Source organism: Perissodus microlepis, chromosome 13, assembly GCF_051167445.1.
Source record: "Perissodus microlepis isolate ML-2025 ecotype Zambia chromosome 13, ASM5116744v1, whole genome shotgun sequence".
Taxonomy (NCBI): domain Eukaryota; kingdom Metazoa; phylum Chordata; class Actinopteri; order Cichliformes; family Cichlidae; genus Perissodus; species Perissodus microlepis.
This window is the reverse complement of record NC_140473.1, coordinates 3,049,712-3,070,670: the sequence shown is the minus strand read 5'-3', so window position 1 is coordinate 3,070,670 and position 20,959 is coordinate 3,049,712. Positions and strand designations below refer to the sequence as shown.

At 40.3% G+C, this 20,959-nt stretch overlaps 1 protein-coding gene across 1 annotated transcript in view; it reads left to right on the top strand.

Moving 5' to 3' along the window:
- The first annotated feature begins 610 nt into the window (after positions 1–610).
- Positions 611–20,959, top strand: part of LOC146374496 (sodium/potassium/calcium exchanger 3-like) — a 148,234-nt gene continuing 127,885 nt past the window's right edge. Inside the window, exon 1 of the mRNA XM_084948386.1 lies at positions 611–979. Within this exon, the coding sequence (XP_084804512.1) occupies positions 799–979 (181 nt within the window). The 5' untranslated portion in view covers positions 611–798. The remainder of the gene's footprint in view (positions 980–20,959) is intronic.

The window sequence follows — 20,959 nt, the reverse complement described above, 5'->3', positions numbered from 1 at the left end:
GTTACATTTCAGATCTTCTTAGCCTGCACTTACCCACTCGAACTCTGCGCTTCTCCAGTCAGATGCTTTTATTAGTTCCACTCTCCCAGTTCAAATTTGGAGGTGACAAGGCTTTCTCCATTGCTGCCCCAAGACTCTGGAACAGTCTTCCCCCTTTTATAAAATCCTCTTCATCCTTGGAACTCTTCAAATCGAATCTGAAGACCTACCTATTTTCCAGGGCTTTCAGATCTCTCTGACACCTCTTTTATTCTGTTTTAGCTATTCTGGTCTTTTATCTCATTGGATGATGTTTGCATGTGTATACTTATACATGTGTGCTTGTGTGTGAATGTGTACATTTTTGTATTTGTATGTGTATATTTGCATGTACACATATTTTTTTTTACAAAAATATATGGATGTCTCACAATGTTTTCTATAATGTTTTCATATTATCTATTTTAATTCTTTTTATTATATTATCCCTCTGTTCAGCACTTTGGCCGACACTTGATGTCTTTTAAATGTGCTTTATAAATAAAGATGACTTGACTTGATCCTATCTAGGGAAATATTTTGCTACCTAACTAAAATAGAGCCATAAGTTTTATTTTGAAGCTTGAAACCGGATGTGTAATTCCTTCACAGTCTGGTGAACTTTACGAAGCCATCCAAAAGCCAGTCGTATCTCCTCCCGTCGAGTAACTTCAGTACCCGTACAGTAAGCTTGTGTGCCTCTGCCTCCTCGCCTCAGGTTCTCGTACCTTTGCACCACCACCGGGGGTACCGCCGGAACGCTCGTGAGAGAAGAGCGCCATGGCCCGTGTGGTGGTTGAAGCGATGCCGGAGACAGTCGGAGGAGGAGGAATGATGCTGAACCGGCGGAGGAGCAAAGCCAGGCGAAGAAAGCGAAAGGAGTTGTTCGTCGTCCAGATGTGCTTTGCGGGGGTACTTCTGGGGGTTGTCGTTGGGCTCAAGACTGTGGCACAGAAAGCAGGTGAGGGGCACTTTAAAGCTCTGTTTCCTTCTAGTTTGAGTGCTTGTTTTTTTGACAAAAGACAACGTTCATGCGGAGTTTTTCCACAAGCAGGAACAACAGGCTGCTCGGAGGAAGAGAAACATAGAAACAGATCATTGGTACGTATTGTTTCCTTAAATGTGACAATAACCTTTAAGGACGCTACAGTGAAGCCAGTTTTGGGAACATTTAGAGTAAAAAAACTCGCAAACAGGACAGTTAGAGTATATTAACATGAGATCTAATATAGCAAAATATTAAATGTCAAATCTTAAAGTAAGCACTGTTAACGTTTAGGCTGATATAATGCCTCGCGTGTGTGCGCTCACCACCAAAAACACACCGCAGAAAGCGTGAGGATGTCTGCAGACAGATCAGGCTGGATTGGGGCACTGTATCAGCTCACATGTACAGTCACGTAAATAACGAAATAACAACAGCATGCCTTCATGTTCAGCATCTGTAACTAATAATGCCCTGGAAATGGTAGCTGTGACTGTGTTGCCTGAATTGCTTTACAGAAATCCACTTTCCTCCTCCTACAGCCCTGTGGCTGCAGCTGATAGGCCGAGGTGCTGATGTACCTGGCACTCTGAACTCTGATGACACTGATGAATGATCGTTGCTGACGAGCTTGAGGCTGACGTTCTCTAATATAAATTAAACGGTACACTTCACAAGCTTATGGCAGCTGAGTGGGATGCTCATTAGACCGGCCTCTGCTGTCATAATCAGTCCTACCTTTTGAAGAGTGTCTGTATTTAGTTCTGCGCTGCCCCCGTGTCTTTTTCCCATAAGGTCTTGTTTATGTCCATGTCACCTGCCTGGCAAGTGCTGGGAGTGAGGCAGACCGGTTGGTGACATCCTGAGGATTTAAACTTAACACATCGCTCCTTGTATCTTCTTGTATAGCTCTTCAAGCGCTCCAGATTTGTTGCTTTTTAATCTTACAATGCATTGCCTTTGAGCAAAGGCTTACCAGTGGTAATTTTTCAGTTAATTGGCAACTGAAAAGTCAGATCTTTTGTGTGTGTGTGTGTGTGTGTGTGTGTGAGCCAAAGCTTCTATGGGGAGAATGTGAAATCATTACAGAAGCATTAGCAAAATGCCAGATGTCCAAAGTATGTAATTATGGACCGCAAGAATTCATCATCAGTGGGGATATTTTTTAAGTTATAAAATTTTTTAGTCTTAATTGTCAGTCTTAAAGTCTTAATTGATGAAGGAGTGGCTGTGTTCTTAGGTATGGTTATTTTACATCCACTGCTGAAGCCACAGGACAGTAAGCATCAGCATAAACACATATCATGAAAGTAAGTAAAATGTTGTTCCGAAAGGATCAGTCGAGAAACTGAGGAGTTCATTCAAAAGCAGTCAGTAATATAGAATTTTTAAAAAATGGTTACTGATGCTTTTCACGGGCTGTGAACTTCAAAGAGAGCATTTTTCATACTCAATTCGCTAATTGAATAAAAGAAATCAGCATGCAGTTTATTGATCGGTGACGTTGCGGGATTCTTTCTAGTGTGGGACTATGGATGCAGTCATCGGACATTTGGATCAGATGTAGATCTGCACAGTTAACATCGCACAGAGGAAAATGTTCAGCTTGGAGGCATTTCAAGCTCTACAGCAAGTTTATGTGACTTAAATGTGATCAAAGGGAAAAAACACGTATGACACTTTGACCCTCATTAGGTCAGAGAGACGGTATCTACAATAGAAGGTAGGAGAACGGTTTGGTGTGACATGCTGTGAAGCTTCTGTCATACTCATGGTAACCTAAATTCTTTGAGCTCCACATATTACACTTGGGAAGGGAGAAACCAGCAAAAAGACTATGAATGATAGTAGTTTGCAGAATTTCCGCTGTATTTATTATGGGGCCACTGACATTTAATGTTTCACTCATAAATACCAACAGTTCAGGGCTTTTATATTCTTGGATTTACTTGTTTGTTTAATTTTGTTATACAAAGGTAGTAAAACCTGATGTTTCCTCACATATGGAGAACAATTTACAGTCTCTTCCTTACAGTGACGATTGCAGCTTATTAATTTAACACCAGTATTGGATCAACACTCAAGAATGTCTATGAGAAGAAGCCAGAATATGTGGAGAATACCCAGTCGGGCTGCTCCAGCCCAAAGACATGCAGTTTGTGGCGTTAGGTTAACTGGCGATTCTAAATTGGCTCTAGGCGTGCATGTGAGTGTGAATACAGGGTGGGCCATTTATATGGATACACCGAATAAAATGGGAATGGTTGGTGATATTAAAGTCCTGTTTGTGGCACATTAGTATATGTGAGGGGACAAACTCCTCAAGATGGGTGGTGACCATGGTGGCCATTTAGAAGTCGGCCATCTTGGATACAACTTTTGTTTTTTTCAATAGGAAGAGGGCCATGTGACACATCAAACTTATTGGTAATGTCACAAGAAAAACAATGGTGTGCATGGTTTCAACGTAACTTTATTCTTTCATGAGTTATTTACAAGTTTACCGTGTTAGCTCTGGGGCAGACTGACGACCTGTCCAGGGTGTACTCTACCTCTTGCTCTATGGCAGCTTGGATAGGCTCCAGCGCCCCTCCAGTCCATGATAAGTGGAAGACAATGGATGGATGGATGGATGGATGGAGTCAGCATTGTCACACACCTACAGCCTAGGCAATGCTTCGGAAAAAGATGTATCATTGCTGGATCAACTTTGAGCATGGCTGGTTGAGGTACAGTAAATAGACTGGATCTTATCCACAAGTGGTACTAGAAATGTACTGTGTACACTGGCTTCCTCTGCAGACACTGTTATTTGACTTTCTTTGGTTGAAACATCTGTTTTGCTTTCTCAGTTTCGGCTTCTCTAACAGAACAAACTCACATCTTCTTCGTGACCTAAAGTTCATACGTGCTTTGTCATATGTAGAAATGATGTGTGTCCGCATGCAGATTGCAGATAGCAAGACCGATACATTGAAGTAAAATATCAGAGAGACATATCACATTATTTAGAGTTTAAATAGCAAATAATTGCATCAATAACTTCTTGTTAACCTCCCACTCACCCAAATATAATACATTTAAAATCATTGAAGCTCCCAGTCCCAACTTTAGACTGATCAATTTTAATCATCACTTTACCTCATCAAAGAGTTTCTAACCATTTCATTTCAGTGGAACAATCATTTACTTGCTATGAACACGTGTTTGTTCATGGAAACGTTTTGGGCCTCATTGATGCATTTGGGCTCATTTTTGTCCAAAAATCCAGACTTCTGTCTTGGTGTCGTCCAAAGGATTGGACGAGTGCATCCATATTCATGAGTCAAACAACAGAACAGGATCTCTTGAGAAACCTGCTAGTGCTCAAAAGAATATTCTTAGTAGGAGAAAATAGTCAAGCCCCACAGATTGTCTTAAATTGATTGAAAACTGGCATTTCAAGCATACTTGGATGGATATGCAGAGTGATTAGGTCAGCCCTGCAACTTCCTAGGACAGCTTCAGAAAAATGATGTGGTCAATGTGTGAGTTTACTTTCAGTCAGACCAATAAGTGTTTAAATGACTTGTAAAAAATAAGCTTTTATCAATGTGCAGGGAGCTTGGCAAGTCTCTCAAATGCAGGGATCCAACTTTGAATTTCAGCTTTTTGAGTCAGAGCTGCCGCAACATTGTTGAGCTGGGTGAACTTCTCCATGGTCCAATTGTCCGATTATCCTGTTGTCCCCCTGTCAGGCTGGGGGACAACAGGATACCCTCACTGTGCCCTCATTAAGGTTTCCACCCTCCATAATGCATGCAATGTAGCTGTACACACAACAGAGCTCTCTCGCCAGTGCTGTTGCTCATGGAGAGAGACACACTGGGAGTTTCCATCGTGATGAGAAGGACGGGAGCCTGTGATAGTGGGAGAACCTCGTGTACATGCAGTGATGAATGATTGAGGCAGCTGTAATTAGAGGCCACAGATGGACAGATCCGAGCTGAAAAGGCTGAAGTGGTATTAAGTCAAAACATTCACCTGGTTCTTTCATGCACACACACACAAAGATCAAAGTCAAACTTCTCTGTTAAATGCAGAGATGTTGTTATAATAAGGTAATATTGATTTAATGCAGTAATTCAATTCAATTCAATTCAATTTTATTTATATAGCGCCAAATCACAACAAAAGTCGCCTCAAGGCGCTTCATAGATACAGAGAAAAACCCAACAATCATATGACCCCCTATGAGCAAGCACTTTGGCGACAGTGGGAAGGAAAAACTCCCTTTTAACAGGAAGAAACCTCCGGCAGAACCAGGCTCAGGGAGGGGCGGCCATCTGCTGCGACCGGTTGGGGTGAGAGAAGGAAGACAGGATAAAAGACATGCTGTGGAAGAGAGACAGAGGTTAATAACAGATATGATTCAATGCAGAGAGGTCTATTAATACATAGTGAGTGAGAAAGGTGACTGGAAAGGAAAAACTCAATGCATCTTGGGAATCCCCCGGCAGCCTACGTCTATTGCAGCATAACTAAGGGAGGATTCAGGGTCACCTGGTCCAGCCCTAACTATATGCTTTAGCAAAAAGGAAAGTTTTAAGCCTAATCTTAAAAGTAGAGATAGTTTCTGTCTCCCGAATCCAAACTGGAAGCTGGTTCCACAGAAGAGGGGCCTGAAAACTGAAGGCTCTGCCTCCCATTCTACTTTTAAATACTCTAGGAACAACAAGTAAGCCTGCAGAGCGAGAGCGAAGTGCTCTAATAGGGTGATATGGTACTACAAGGTCATTAAGATAAGATGGGGCCTGATTATTTAAGACCTTGTATGTGAGGAGCAGGATTTTGAATTCAATTCTGGATTTAACAGGAAGCCAATGAAGGGAAGCCAAAACAGGAGAAATATGCTCTCTCCTTCTAGTCCCTGTCAGTACTCTTGCTGCAGCATTTTGGATTAGCTGAAGGCTTTTCAGTGAGTTTTTTGGACATCCTAATAATAATGAATTACAGTAGTCCAGCCTGGAAGTAATAAATGCATGAACTAGTTTTTCAGCGTCACTCTGAGACAGGATATTTCTAATTTTAGAGATGTTGCGCAAATGGAAGAAAGCAGTCTTACATATTTGTTTAATATGTGCGTTGAAGGACATGTCCTGGTCAAAAATGACTCCAAGGTTCCTCACAGCGTTACTGGAGGCCAAGGTAATGCCATCCAGAGTATGAATCTGGTTAGATACCATATTTCTAAGATTTTCAGGGCCGAGTACAATAACCTCAGTTTTATCTGAATTAAGAAGCAGAAAGTTAGCGGCCATCCAGGTCTTTATGTCTTTAAGACATTCCTGCAGTAATACAAGAATACAAGTTAAAAATGCATTGATTGGCAAACTGTTGATGATCACGCTGACTCCCGCCAGTCCCCATGACTATGGCTGCATGACTGCGTCCAAAATGAATGTCGCAGTTATTTTAATTCAATTCAATTCAATTCAATTTTATTCATATAGCGCCAAATCACAACAAAAGTCGCCTCAAGGCGCTTTATATTGTACAGTATTAATATTGAGATAAAAGTTATTTGTCATGGTTCTTCATTTATTTGTGTGACAAGTAGTTTTTATTGCACTGCCATATAAACATCACACTGACACTGGTATCCAGGGGGTGGCTGTAGCTCAGGAGGCAGAGCATGTCCTCTACTAATCGGAAGGTTGGTGGTTCCCTGGCTCCCCCAATCTGCATGCCAAATATCCTTGGGCCAGATACTAAACCCTGATGGGTTCATCTGTGAATTCTAGATAGAATCTGTGTGTGGATGGGTGAATGAGGCATGTTCGCTTTGAGTGCTTGAGTAGAAAAGTGCTATGGAGGAACCAGAACCAGCCCATTTCAGTTGCAACACTGACCTGCGTTACAGGCTGATTCCACGTCAGATGCTTCTCGTTAGCAACCACTGCTTTATTTTTCTTGGCATTCATGCAGTTGTTACACTGGTTTTCTGGCAGTTGAGTAAGTTCTGCAGCACTCTGCATATTATTGGTTGGTTAACGTCATTCGTATTTTCCAAAACCTAAGTTGATTCCCTTCAAGTGACAAGCCCTTTACATTCTGCTGTGCCAGATGTTTAGTTTCAGCGTTGTTTATTTTGTATTTATCTATTAATATAGTGTAGTCAGACTCAGTCAGACGTTTCCACTGTGTGCTAAAATGTGCTTTTGATCGTGTTTATTTAATTGTGGGATGCCAAAAGTGACTGAGATTAAAATTCAATTAATTGTGCTGCACAGTTAATTGAGATCATCATTAAATTTACGTTGCTTTGCACCTCCTCGTCTCTGCAGTGTTGGCAGAGAAGAGTGCTTCATAAACAGACAGACACATGGTGGGCACATTAGTAGGAAAAATGGCGTGTTGAAATAAATCAAGATTAGAGTAAATCCTTTTACAGGAGTTGGTCTTACATGAGGCCCAGTATCAGCTGACGACCTCTAATTCCAACATCTTTGTTTACTTGTTTCAGCATTAATGTGTCGTTACTGAGCCGAACTCTCTGTTTCACTTCCTCTCATGGAGCTATGTGCTCATTGTTCCTACATGGATTCCCACCTGGGAGACCAGGACTTGCTCTTACGTTTGTGATCATACCCCATTGGGTTTATGCACACAAACATGTGGTTAAGGTGCGTGTGTTCCACTGGCACGTGGATGTGCACGCACCTCATCTCTGCTCGTTCTCTGCCTGTCCTTTATTTCTTTTAACCTCATCCATCCATCTGTCTGCATCTGACCCCTGAAATCACAAGGTATAGAAGCCATGCTTATCCAGGATAAAAGCACTATGGGATAACATTTACAAGTGCACACATAATGAAGCATTCATTATCTACAGGTTTAAATATATTACTTTATATCACTACCATCTCCTCATAATGTGTGACAAAGCTAAAAGATGTATCAGCCAGACAAGTGCTCATGCTATAGAGAAGCCTCTAATGGCTGCTTGCCGTATCTGGTATCCAGCATTAGTGTCTAGATGATCTCACTACATAACGTAAAGCTCGGGTTGGCGGGTCCCCTTCTTTCTGCACGATAGCTGAGGAACAGAGACGGAGCACTTTGTGCTGACATATAATGTCGGGTCTTTATCTTACAATATAAAGTGCCTTGAAGCAACTGTTGTTGTGAATTGGCGCTATATAAATAAAACTGAATTGAATTGAATTGACAAAGCCTCAGGACTCTGAGCGAAATTAGACAAAAAGGAAAAGAGACAGAAGTGGAGCGAACAGGGACGGAAGGGGGTGCGGTGATTTGAACAGCGAGAGCAAGTGAGGACAGCAGTGGCATTGATGGAAGGAGGAGGAGGAGAAAGTGAGATGAAGAAGGTTGGGGGAATGGAGGCGGAAGGAGAGAAAAGATGAGGTGAGGTGACAGGAGAGAGAGGTGGGAGTAGGCTGGGGTTGTCCATGTTGAGGCGGGTGAAGTGAGGATGGGAGTAAATGTGGTCATGAGGCAGAGAGCAAGTGTGAGGATATGAAGGGAGGGGATGGAGCGAGGTCAGGATTGAAGGCAAAGCAGGCTCTCTTATTTTTCATTGTTATGTGACCACTCTTTCTCTTTGCACTCAATACGAGCAGTGTGGGGCTTTTTCTTAAAAAGTAATAATGCATTCAGCTTTTACGTATTTTAGTCAAAGCAGCTTTGAGTGCAGCAGCCCAGAGAGCTTTAGCAGCGGGTCAGATGAAGAATAATTCTGCTTTATTCTTACTTCAAGTTAACTGTTGATATCTGAAAGGACAACAATGTCGTGACAAGTCAGAAATAACAGTATGTGTTTTTACGCATGTGTGAACTGCAGTGCGTTCCATCAAAGTGTAAATATATGGGATCAGAACGATGTCATCTTGAAATGAAACTGAAAAAAATATTGAAACTGAAAAAAAAATATTGTAACTGAAATAAATGTACTGAAAAATCTTGTATTGAAAGTGAAAATAAAATTGATAGTGAAAAATAATTAATTGAAACTGTATTTTTTTTTTTTTTTGCTTACAATTTTTTTTTTCAGTTTCAATCTGCTGGCACTGTTGTGGCGTCCAGGGGCGCGCTTGAGGGGCGGGGATTCCGACCCGCATGTATTTGGATATATTATAGTGCTGACCAATGACTGTAGAAAACATGGACGACGCGGCTGCGGTCACGGACAAACTTGCACGTGTCTGTTTGGGAATGGCAGATGCTGAGAGGTCTAGCGTTTACATTACCGACTGTTTCAAAGTGACAGCCTGAGGTGTTCTTCAGTAAATTGGACTAACGGACAGGAGGACCTAAGGCCCTGCCGCAATATTTTCGGTAAGTTAAATGTGTTTGTAAGCTAATCCGTAACTAAGGTCCTTAGCTAGCTACCTAAGATGAGCACTCGACTGTCGGGGAAACTTGTTTTGTAAAGTTCGTTTAGCTAACCCGTGCAGGTGAATGAATTTACCCTGACCAAAGAAATCAAGAGAAACGCACTGGGCTGCTCAGTCATTAACTAACCACTGTTACTGTACTTTTATTATGAGTATTATACTGTAAGAGCAACAGGCTGGACTCTGCTTCAGCTCCTGTGCAGAGCTGATTATTAAATATGTGCAAACAGCAGCGTGTTTTCTGTCGCTTGCCACATGTGGAAGGACATTTATGGGCTCAAAATGTGGTCATAAATATTTTGTACTTGTAAAAAAGATTTGTATGTGTAAAAAAGATTTGTGTGTGCGTAAAAAAGATTTGTGTGTGGACTTAGAAAAAAAAAACCCTGCAAGTTACAAGTACGAATTTTGACCCTATTTTTCTTCCTTTCATCTGATTGGTCAATGTCATGTCAATCACAAATGTAACAATCCAATCAGAGAACAGATGGGTTTGGCTGTCGGAGGGGCACTTTTTTGAACTGCAGGTCCTTGAAGGGTGATACAGTTTGAAGCTGGAGGATCTCTATATAAATATCCGATAGCAGCTCGGTCCCCTAACTTTCAGTAGCTGTTGAAAGGAAAAAGTTGTGGTATATCAGTGGTTAGAAATACCATTATTACTTTAGGATTAGTTTAACACAAAGTCAGGGCTGACCCAGGACCATTGCTGTGAGTCACAGTGTGCAGCATAAAAGTCCTTTCACATCAGACGCAGGATGTGCTGCTAATGCTAACTAAAAGCAAAGGATCCAGAATTTGTTACGCTGGCTGCTGGGCTCTGTGGGTTTTTGCAGCAGCTCTACCTGTACTAGATGCACCTGCTCCTTGTCTTTTCTATCTCTGACTTTATGTCCTCTACAAGAGTTTCTGTTTTTTTTGCTGGTCCTTCAAATGTTCAATAAAAACATGTATGCTAATTCATAACGAAGAAAGCTTTGTAATGAAGACTGTCATTTCCAAAACACTGCCCGCCCCCACCCCGCGGTCCGCAGCGCTGTTGAAAAGGCTGTGGAAGTCCCTATATTAAACACATAGACCTGTGACACAAAAATCACCAAACTCGGACGACCACAGACTGTTTTCCTTCGTGGTGATGAAGGAAAATGCTGGGTTGGCATGTAAAAGGGCATTTATTCCCTTCAAAGACCTGCAGTTCAAAAAAAGCGCCCCTCCAACAGCCAAACCCATCTGTTCTCTGATTGGATTGTTACATTTGTGATTGACATGACATTGACCAATCAGATGAAAGGAAGAAAAATAGGGTCAAAATTCGTACTTGTAACTTGCAGGGGTTTTTTTTCTAAGTCCACACACAAATCTTTTTTACGCACACACAAATCTTTTTTACACATACAAGTCTTTTTTACGCACACACAAGTCTTTTTTACGCACACACAAATCTTTTTTACGCACACACAAATCTTTTTTACGCACACACAAATCTTTTTTACGCACACACAAATCTTTTTTACGCACACACAAATCTTTTTTACAAGTACAAAATATTTATGACCACATTTTGAGCCCATAGACATTAACACCAACTTTTAAAAAGCTGGCACTTCAGTAACCCCTCATTAGTCAGTAGCTACGGATTAAATAGCAAAGCCCGATATTTATGTACTGAAACCAACTACTTACGCTTGGCAGCTTAAGTTAAAATGTTTAATTTTCTGCAGCAGCAGACTGAACCAGGACTGAAACCTGCTCCATCATCTCATCTTTGCAATGTCCATTTACAAAGTGCCAAACATTATATTGGAAAATGTGTTAGTATATAAGGCCTTTTTGTTTTTGAAATAAACTGTTCATACGTCAGCTGTCAGCAGAACTGTAGGACTGAAAAAATGTAAGAGAAGAACTTCAGATCACGAGTGTGTGAGGACAGAGTGGATCAGCTTTATTTCAGATTTGAGAGATAAACGTTATATTTCAGTTTGATGGTTCTGTTCTCTTTGTGATTACAGGAGCTGTCCTCAGATTCAGACCTCAGCACCACCCAGTGACAGCAGACAAATCATCGTATATCTTCACTCTTTGTAGTAACTCCAAAATTAAGTGATGAAATCAGTACAAAGGTTAAAGTACCACATGTGCTGTCAGTGAAATCTGCAGCTGTTTTATTGATAAATTTAAAGACAAAAAGTCAAAAGGATTAATGACTCATGTAACTGTGTCACTATACAGCAGCATTAACAGTACTTAAGTTTAGTGTTGCAGAAAACTGCTGATCTCAGACCTGCACAACTTCTGTTTTAAACACTTAATGTACTCAGCTACATGAAGAGCACATGATGTTTTCTCTGACACAATTAAATAAAACCTGATGAAAGGCAAAGGTTGTTACTTGTATGTTGAACTAAAAACTTGTGATCTGGAATTCTTTCACTGTTATTTTGTCAATAGTGTGTTATTTATCATAAAGTAATTCAGACTCATACATACCAGAGTAACCAGAGAGCTCAATATATATTTAACTTTCTACAGGACTTAAATATATTATATTATGTAAAAGACCAGACCCTCTGAGGATTACCTAAGTACTTCTAACATTACACAAAGCAAAGGTCTCCATCACAGTGTTCATGAAATGTTTGGGTTTATCCATCTTCTGAGGCGGGCCTACAGTGGACCTCCGAAGACTTCAATGTGAGGGAGCTGCTGGTGAAGATCACGAGCCCTGCTTGATACCTGCGATGAGTTTCAGTCTTCCTGGTGTTTCTGAAATGATGCCTCTCACTGTGGGTCAACAGAACATCTCGCACAGGACAGCTGTAATGAAATAAAGGGAAGAAGTTTTAAAAAAAACTAATCTTGGAAATGACCTATATGTGAGAAGCAGAAATAACTTGCACTGTCTGTTTCGGGCTCTGGGCTTGTCCTTCCCAGCACTCACTGCTTTCGCTGCACTGTGGTATGAGGTTGCTGAACACTTTGTGCTAACCTGTTGACAGTGTTGGGAAGGTTACCTTTAAAAATGTTTTCCACTACACATTACAGAAGTAATGTATTCTGAATACTTCACAGCTACATTAATGTACTATTGCTGTGTGATTTATTACTATTGCTGAAGGCTACTCGCCATACCAAAACCAACTATATTTTAAAATCTTAATATAAATGAGTAACAGTAGGGTGGACATTAGGTAAGGCTGCACTTTTTGCCGCAATCTCGTATAGAAAACTATTCCGCGTGTATATAAAACTGAACCGTAGTAAAGGTACCTCTGGCTAATGCGTTGGGTTCCGTGTCGGACTCGTAGCCGAAAACTAGCTTTACTTTGTTGTCTGGGTCAACTTTGAGAGCGAGAGACAGAGGTACTCCACTTTCACTTTCAATACAAGATTTTTCAGTACATTTATTTCAGTTACAATATTTTTTTTTCAGTTTCAATATTTTTTTCAGTTTCATTTCAAGGTGGCATTGTTCTGATCCCATACTAATAAAGCTTTGCTATGTTCTTTTGTTAAGTGAGATTTATTGAAAGTTTTTTTTTTTTCAACTTTCAACTAGACAGCACAGTGAAGAGAGGCAGGAAGACAGGGAGCAGGGAGAGAAAGAATCGAACCTGGGTGCTGCATTCAACCTTCGGGAGTATGTCCAAAAAAATGAATAATAAAAACAAACACGTTTAAAGAATTTCCTAATGTTTGGGTCCAGGAGGAGTTGCATCTGTCATCCGTCTGTTTTGTTTTTTGGGGTTTTTTTCCCAATATATTTCAATACAGCACAGTAGCTGATAATCTCTGTCAAATCCTGCTGGGTTAACAATGGTCTGGCTCCTTGTCATGTCAGAAATGTTTCGCTTTTTAAGTTTTTAAATGTTTTTTTATCGTTCCCCTTCCTGAGAAGTGGTTTAAAGATGTTCCTTACTCTCAGAGACTGCATAACCAGCTAGCCTTCTTTTCACACGACTTTTCCTCACTGCAGCGATGTACTCAGTAAATTCTCTGTCTTTGATGAAGTTGCTTTTCTGTTTCTCACGGAGTATAATTTGATGTATTGATTTCATTTCTGGAAGCAAACAGAGGACTTCTAAAACTTATTAAACTTATTGGCCCACTATTAATCATGCTTTCATCATGCTTTGCCCACTTGCAAACCACTTTGACTGTCGTCCTTCTCTCACCCCAACTGGTCGCAGCAGATGGCCGCCCCTCCCTGAGCCTGGTTCTGCCGGAGGTTTCTTCCTGTTAAAAGGGAGTTTTTCCTTCTCACTGTCGCCAAAGTACTTGCTCATAGGGGGTCATGTGATTGTTGGGTTTTTCACTGGATGTATTATTGCAGGGTCTACCTTACAATATAAAGCACCTTGAGGCGACTGTTGTTGTGATTTGGTGCTATATAAATAAAATTGAATTGAATTGAATTGAAACCTTTAGTTTAGCAGTGATCTCACTACTACTTAAGGAACAGATATACTTGCAAAGGTGAACAGCGGCTGCAGGTTGAGTGAGTTGAATAAGCCTTTGATGAGTGTAGGATATAACTAAAGGAAAGCTTGCATTTTGAACAAAGGAACAGTTTGACAGCTGTCGTAGAAATCACGGAGATTCTGAAGTATTTCTTCTTAATTGGGGCGATCGTGGCTCAAGAGTTGGGCGTTCGTCTTGTAATCGGAAGGTTGCCAGTTCGAGCCCCGGCTTTGACAGTCTCGGTCGTTGTGTCCTTGGGCAAGACACTTCACCTGTTGCCTACTGGTGGTGGTCAGAGGGCCCGGTGGCGCCAGTGTCCGGCAGCCTCGCCTCTGTCAGTGCGCCCCAGGGTGGCTGTGGCTACACTGTAGCTTGCTATCACCAGTGTGTGAATGGGTGGATGATTGTGTATAGTGTAAAGCGCTTTGGGGTCCTTAGGACCAAGTAAGGCGCTATACAAATACAGACCATTTACCATTTATTTATTTTAATTTTTTACAAACCACAACTTCTGCCCAAACTGTCAAATATTTTTCTGTGTATTATGACTGCTTACTTCATTGTTTAAAAATGAATCATGTTAGTGAATACCAATTAATGAAAAAAAAAGTAGAGTTTTGCAATTGGTTACAAAAAGCTGACTAACAAATCATCTAGTTTGGGTATTTTTTTAAACTCTGATGTCAAAAACATTGCACCTTTTGCAAATTTGGAGCAGCACTGATTCTTTTTCTCTTTCAGCATCTCAAAAATTTTGAGTGCACATTAATAATTTACATCTCATCAAACCAAATTACCCTCAGAGTACATTACTGTAAAAATGAAATGTTGCCATAACTGATATTGTTTGACTGTGACCACAAAATGCTAACAGCATACTATTTCAACATGCTAGTTCTTGAGGCAGGTTCCAAAGTTCTTCTCTGCACTTCTATGTTAATTTTTTCATTTGGTGTCTCTGGAGCCAACAGCCAAATTCTGACATTTCCCACAAATGGACTCCTGCTCCTCCCTGGGCAGTGCCTTTAATGATTGAGTGACAGGTTCACTAATTAGCTAGTTAGCCTTGAAAGAATGGTGACAGTGGCGGTAAGTGCACCCAGAGCCATTGAATGGAATAGTTGTGTCATCTCCTTTTACTCCAATGGACCTTTTTTTTAAAGCAATGGCAGATAATCGAGCCTTGCAATAGTTAAAGATTAATAATGACCAAAAATTGATGGTCTGTCTCCTGGAAGTTTGCCGGTAAGAACTGCTGGAATTATTTGAATTCTCCGTGTATCACATGACAACCCATGACAATTCAGAACTCCCGCTAACTTACTCTGACTATTTTTTTTGTTCCACTGGAAGCTGGCTAAGATGGCTTATTGCCAACACCAGCTGAAATTTTCATCCAATCAAGTTGTCCGCCATTAATAAAGAACAGGAAGAATATTTACCACACATGCAGGCGTGTGTGGTGAATACTAGGGGTGCAACGATACACAAAATTCACGGTTCGGTTCGGTTCGATACTTTGGTGTCACGGTTCGATATTTTTTCGATACAAAAAAAAATGTTCATGCCTTTTTAATTTGTCATTTATTAAAATCATAAATATATATTGTAACTCAAAAGTACAGTTTTTAAATGTAATGTTGCTGAAACAACAAAGTAATAAAAAAAGAAATCTATCTGATTGAGAAATCACTCATCTTTGGAAAAGAGAGTTTATTACAGAGAAATGGCTCTTTCCAAAATAAAAGCTATACTATACGCTTTTTCTGGGCTATATTCTCAGCAGCATATTAAACATATCAGGTCCCCATAAGGAGAATCATGTGCTAACGGCTGTCTAAATGACTCTGGTAAAGTTTGTAGCATGCGTGCTTGTTGTTTTTGTCTGCTTCCACTTGTCTTTGCACTAGGATGATGTCGGAGTAAATGTGCAGTCATATTCGTTGTGTTCCCACTAGTGCTGTCAGCGTTAATTTGAAATGACGTTAACGCCACAACACGGCAAATCTCCGTTAACGAGCTACCGCGGATCACCCCGTGCGTGGGGCTGGACGGCCAACACGTTAACGAGCTAACTGCGCTAACACACTAGTTCCCACCAATGTAATTGAGCATTGCGTGGCACATCCAACATACTGTTTTACTTTTGTCCATGATGCGCTTACCTTCAGGGTCATACGTCACATGAAAACCAAAATAGTTCCAAACGCCAGATCTGAATGAGGGTGGGGGAGGTTCAATTTGCCATGTTGCAAGGAGAGCTTAACTTCTGTCTCGCTAGCTTGCCCTGCGCTCAGTGAATCTGCATTCGACTACTCCGCCTAGGCTGCACTGTCGAGCGCAGATCCACTGAGCGCTCAACACAGACAGCATCGTCAGAAGGAAAGTTGATAAAGAAATTAAAAATTTTGTATTGTTCATACATATGCGTACCGAACCGAAAGCACTGTATCGAACGGTTCAATATCGATACAAATATCGTTGCACCCCTAGTAAATACCCATGGGTGTGTGAAGTTAACATTTGAGGCCGTTAGTGTGAGACGTATTACAACATGTGTGTTGGGCCAGTCACTGTCAATTACAGAGGTGTCAACTTCTGCTTCCCACTTTAATAGAGAAGGTGATATGTATTTCCTATAGACAATCATAATGTAGTTACATAAAAGCCGGTGTTGTGGCAAAATGTGATTTCCGGTATTTGCCAAAAACTGATTGCTTGTATTTAAACTGCTATAAATAACTTGTTGCTCTATAATATGTGAAACATGTAAAACATGGCAAATGCATCCCTCATGAATGACATCAAGTCATCTTGAGCCACAAACAAAAAGAAGGTAGAAGCCACAGTCAGTTTTTGGCAGTGACTTTTATATATCCTTTATTTATCCAGTAAAAAAAAATCTCGCTGACATTAAAAATGTCTTTTTTAAGAGTATTCTGGCCAAGAGGACAGTAGATATTGCAACAAATATAACAATAGTTCTGTAAACATATTTAAAGTGGACAAAAATGACCGGATTGGTTATAATGTAAGTACAATAACACAGAGTTATAAAGATACTTGAAACACTGGTAATTTTATATATTTTATGTATAACCCATTTGTAAACCCTGTTCACTGAAGTCTATTTACCAACATATGTAAAGATATTACACATAAAAAAACACACGGAAACATTGGAAATCAGTTTTTGGCAGGCAATCACTCTTTAGCACAACACTGGTTCGCTTTCCTGTCCTTTCTCCATTGTATCTGTCAAATAAAGCTGAAAAAGGTAAAAAAGCAAAACAAAATTGTATTGTTTATTGCTGTATAGCTGAATTTCTGCAAACTTCAGTTATCTGAAGCACCACTTTATTGAAGAAATTTGTCCACAATGATATGAGACGTGTATAAAATCCTACAGAATACGTATTCTATTCAGCTTAAGGTGCTGAAGGTGGTTTTACGAGCTGCTGAATCATTTAAACACTGCTCCTGCATTTTTATTTCATTTTTGTTAAATAAGTAATGACACACTGTAATATGTCATTGTGTTTTCAAGACCGGCCAAGGACTAAATGGGGTTTTTTAAGTATGTCCTGACAAGTAAAACTTTTGTCTTTTTGCTTTGAGCAAAGCAAGCTCTGGGTTAGTTTGGAAACTAAGGTCATAAAGGCAACATGTCCTGGCAGAGTTGGTTGTACTCTCTTCCCAGAACATGGTCTGTCAAGGCATTTCGGTCTAGCAGGCATTTTTACCGCACCTAACACTCAATCAACTGTTTTATGAGCATGCAAATATGAAGGCATCTATCAGAATATAGTTTTCTCAGGAGTTCTTTGAGAACTAGATACTGCTAAAAGAGAGTGAATAAACTAATAACGCTTTCACAGACAAGAAAAACCAGGATAAAGATGGTAGCTGAAGACATACAGACTGTAATGTCTAATGAAAAAGGGACACAATTCGGTTAGAAAGAAAAATGTTGCTTGAAATATTATCAACACACAAGCAGGCTCAAGAATAAAAGCTCTGAAAATTATTATTCTGATCAGACATTTTTACTAATGTTTTTTCAGTGAGATGTGTCGCAGTTTTAATTTTCTGTGAGACATCTGCTTGGAACGCTGCATCACTCCTTCGTTTTTCTCCACCTCAAGCCATTGCACCTCCACTGTTATCCGTAAACACACACAGACCTACGCACCCACACGGGACTGTGTCTAATTCAGCTGCATCTGGGTCAGCCTGTGTGAACAGAGAGCAGCAGCACTTCCCAAATCTGAGCCAGGCACAAACAAGCTCTCTCCCTTTTCCATCCATCCATTTGTTCCTGCTGTGCCATACTCTTTCTCAATCATCCCCTCCATGTAGTGGCCACTGCGCTCTCATCTTGCCTCTTCCTCCCTCCATTTTGGTGGCACTCAGCTATCATTTTGGTATGTCCCCCAGTAGCTCTAACCCTTTTGCCGTTCCTAGCATCCCAGACGTGCAGCACCCTTACTCATGCTCTCTTTCCCTTTATTATTGTCAGTCTTCTGAAGCCTGCTCACAGACTTTACTTAAGCACAGCTCGCCTGTTTGCTGACTTATTTATTTGCTGTTCTGCCCCACCGTCCCATGTCTGCGTCATTTTCTCTCAGTGAAACAAGGTAACCAACCGTGTTTGCTCTGGCACACTTCATGCAGCCCAACCAAACTGATTTTCAATCACAGATTATCTAAATCTAAAACAGCAAAAGTGCTGGTCAAAAGAAAAAATAAAAACTAAGAAGAAGAGTAACTGAAAAGTCACTGAAACACTCGGTAGATCTAAAGGGAATGTATAGATTTATGTGATGATTCTCAGTGGGTTTCTCACTACAAGCAACACCCTTCACACAGTCTTAAACAGTCATTTGATGAACTGAAACTTGTGATTTTTCTAACAGACAGGCTTCTATCTCAAGTAAAAAATTTTGAGGTTGCCTGTATATACTGATAGAAATGTGTGCAGAAAGGCAAACGTTTCAGGTACACAAAGCTTAACCTCTCCGTTTTGCTGTTTCTGTGTTAAACATGGTTCATGAGCTTCAGGTGCTCTTGTGCACAACCGAGTCCATGTATATCCACATTTGTAGCCTTTTTAGGGTGTTAATGTTTTTCACTTTGCAGGAAAATACACTGCAATCACTGTCTGTGCAGTAATGTGTTGTAAAATGAAGTGAGTACTTGATAGGAACGTTGTGTGTGTGTGTGTGTCTGAGATGAATGAAACGGTCAAATGGCTGTTAGTGTTGATTAGAGACTACAATTTATGGATTTCTCGCTCTCTTTTTCTCACCTGCTTTTTTATTACAGATGCTTGTCTGTCTTCCTTTTTTTCTTTCTTCCTCACTCTGTTCTCTGATCTTTGTCTGATGGCTATAAAGCACTTCATTATAGGAGCTGCTTTTTGTGACGCTGAGTCCAGATTTGATAGATGAAGAAGGTACTGTCTACTTCTTCCCCTATTCACAAGGTCACCACAGCGGGTAGCTCTGCATGTTTGATTTGGCACGTTTTGGCACAGATGCTCTTCCTGACACAAACCCAATGGGATTTTGATCTCCTCCCCACAGTAAACCAGGGATATTTTGCTTATTAGGCAAATGTGTAAACCGCTACACAACTCTTGTGTTTTTGGTAAAAATTAGTTCTCAAAAAACACACTATGAAAAAACTAAAGGTGGCATCAGGCGATGATGAGCTGGTCTTTCTAACAAAAAAAAAGAAGAAGAAAAGAAAGGATCATCCAATTCTCAGGAGAAAGCAGCAGCAGGGATAATTTCATGGTTTGGTCCCAGAGTTGAAGCTGTACCACGACTGTTTTCGTACATATTTCAAACCACATATTTAGGACCACATCTTATGAAGTAGAGAAATAATTTCAGGGAGCTTACAGAATATTTACACGACATTAAGTTAACCAAAACTCAAGAGATTGTAATAATGGACATAGCCCAAGGCTCAAAAGACAATGTCAGTGCCGTCTCGAAAAAGGGTCAGAGGAATTCGGGTATGAGCATATTTGATGATTCAAAGTCCAACAAAGAACCGGAGCAACATGCACTGCAAACTGTGTAAAACCATGTTCCCACAAAGCGAGGTTACACCATGACAAGGCATGATGTCCGTAAGGAGAGTCAAAGCAGCTAATTTAAATAGGTGACCCGGTGTCGCCATAAACACTTCTGTGAGAAAGCTCTTTCCTAGCTACACGTGGACTGTATACAAACAGCTGAACAGGTGTGTTCGCTGCTGTGTTGGAATGGTGGTCGCACAAGTTGGACATCTGATCTGTGTTACAGTGCTGCCCTTCAAGTGCAGACCACAATTTAGTGAATATGTCAATTTAGTTTTTGTCCTCATACATTTACATTTCTTGAATATGTACCGAGGATATATAGATTTTTTTTCTTGTTTTGTTGAGTTGTTTCCCAACAATATAAGTTTAGCTTGTTTCTGTAGAAAAAGCACAAAAGATTAAGTATAGAGGTATTTTTTTATTTTTATTTTATATATATTTAGCTTCTTTATTTCTTTAGAAATGATGAAAGAATTTAGTTTTCCAGTTTGCGTTCTTCTGTAACACTTGTAGCTTATACCATACAGGATTAGGATTTTAGTCTATTATACCCATGTTATGTGTTTAAAAGTTGTACAGTTGTTCAACTTCTGATAGAAAATAAATGATACTTAAACCAAAATTGACTTTAAAGTTAAAAGGGAAACTTTAGGCTTTACAGAAGTAGTCATTTGGTTTATATTGTGATCTATATATCATTATCAACCATGAAAAAGATGAACATTAGCACTTTTTTTTCCATGTCACCCTCCCCCAGCTTAGCTGATGATGATAAAAGCCACTGTGGCTCTCTAACTGCCACCTGTTATACTAGCCTGTTAAACGTAGTAATTATCAGTGTACCACACTGTTGGATTATGCAGCCAACTACCCAGGGAAGCCCCGGCTTTTCCCATTGTCCCATAACCCTATAATCGCTATTGTAAACTAGCAAACTATCACTGCAAAATTTAGGTGCACTCTAAATGATGGTTACCGTTACACTAGTTGATTAACCTAAATTTAAATCTC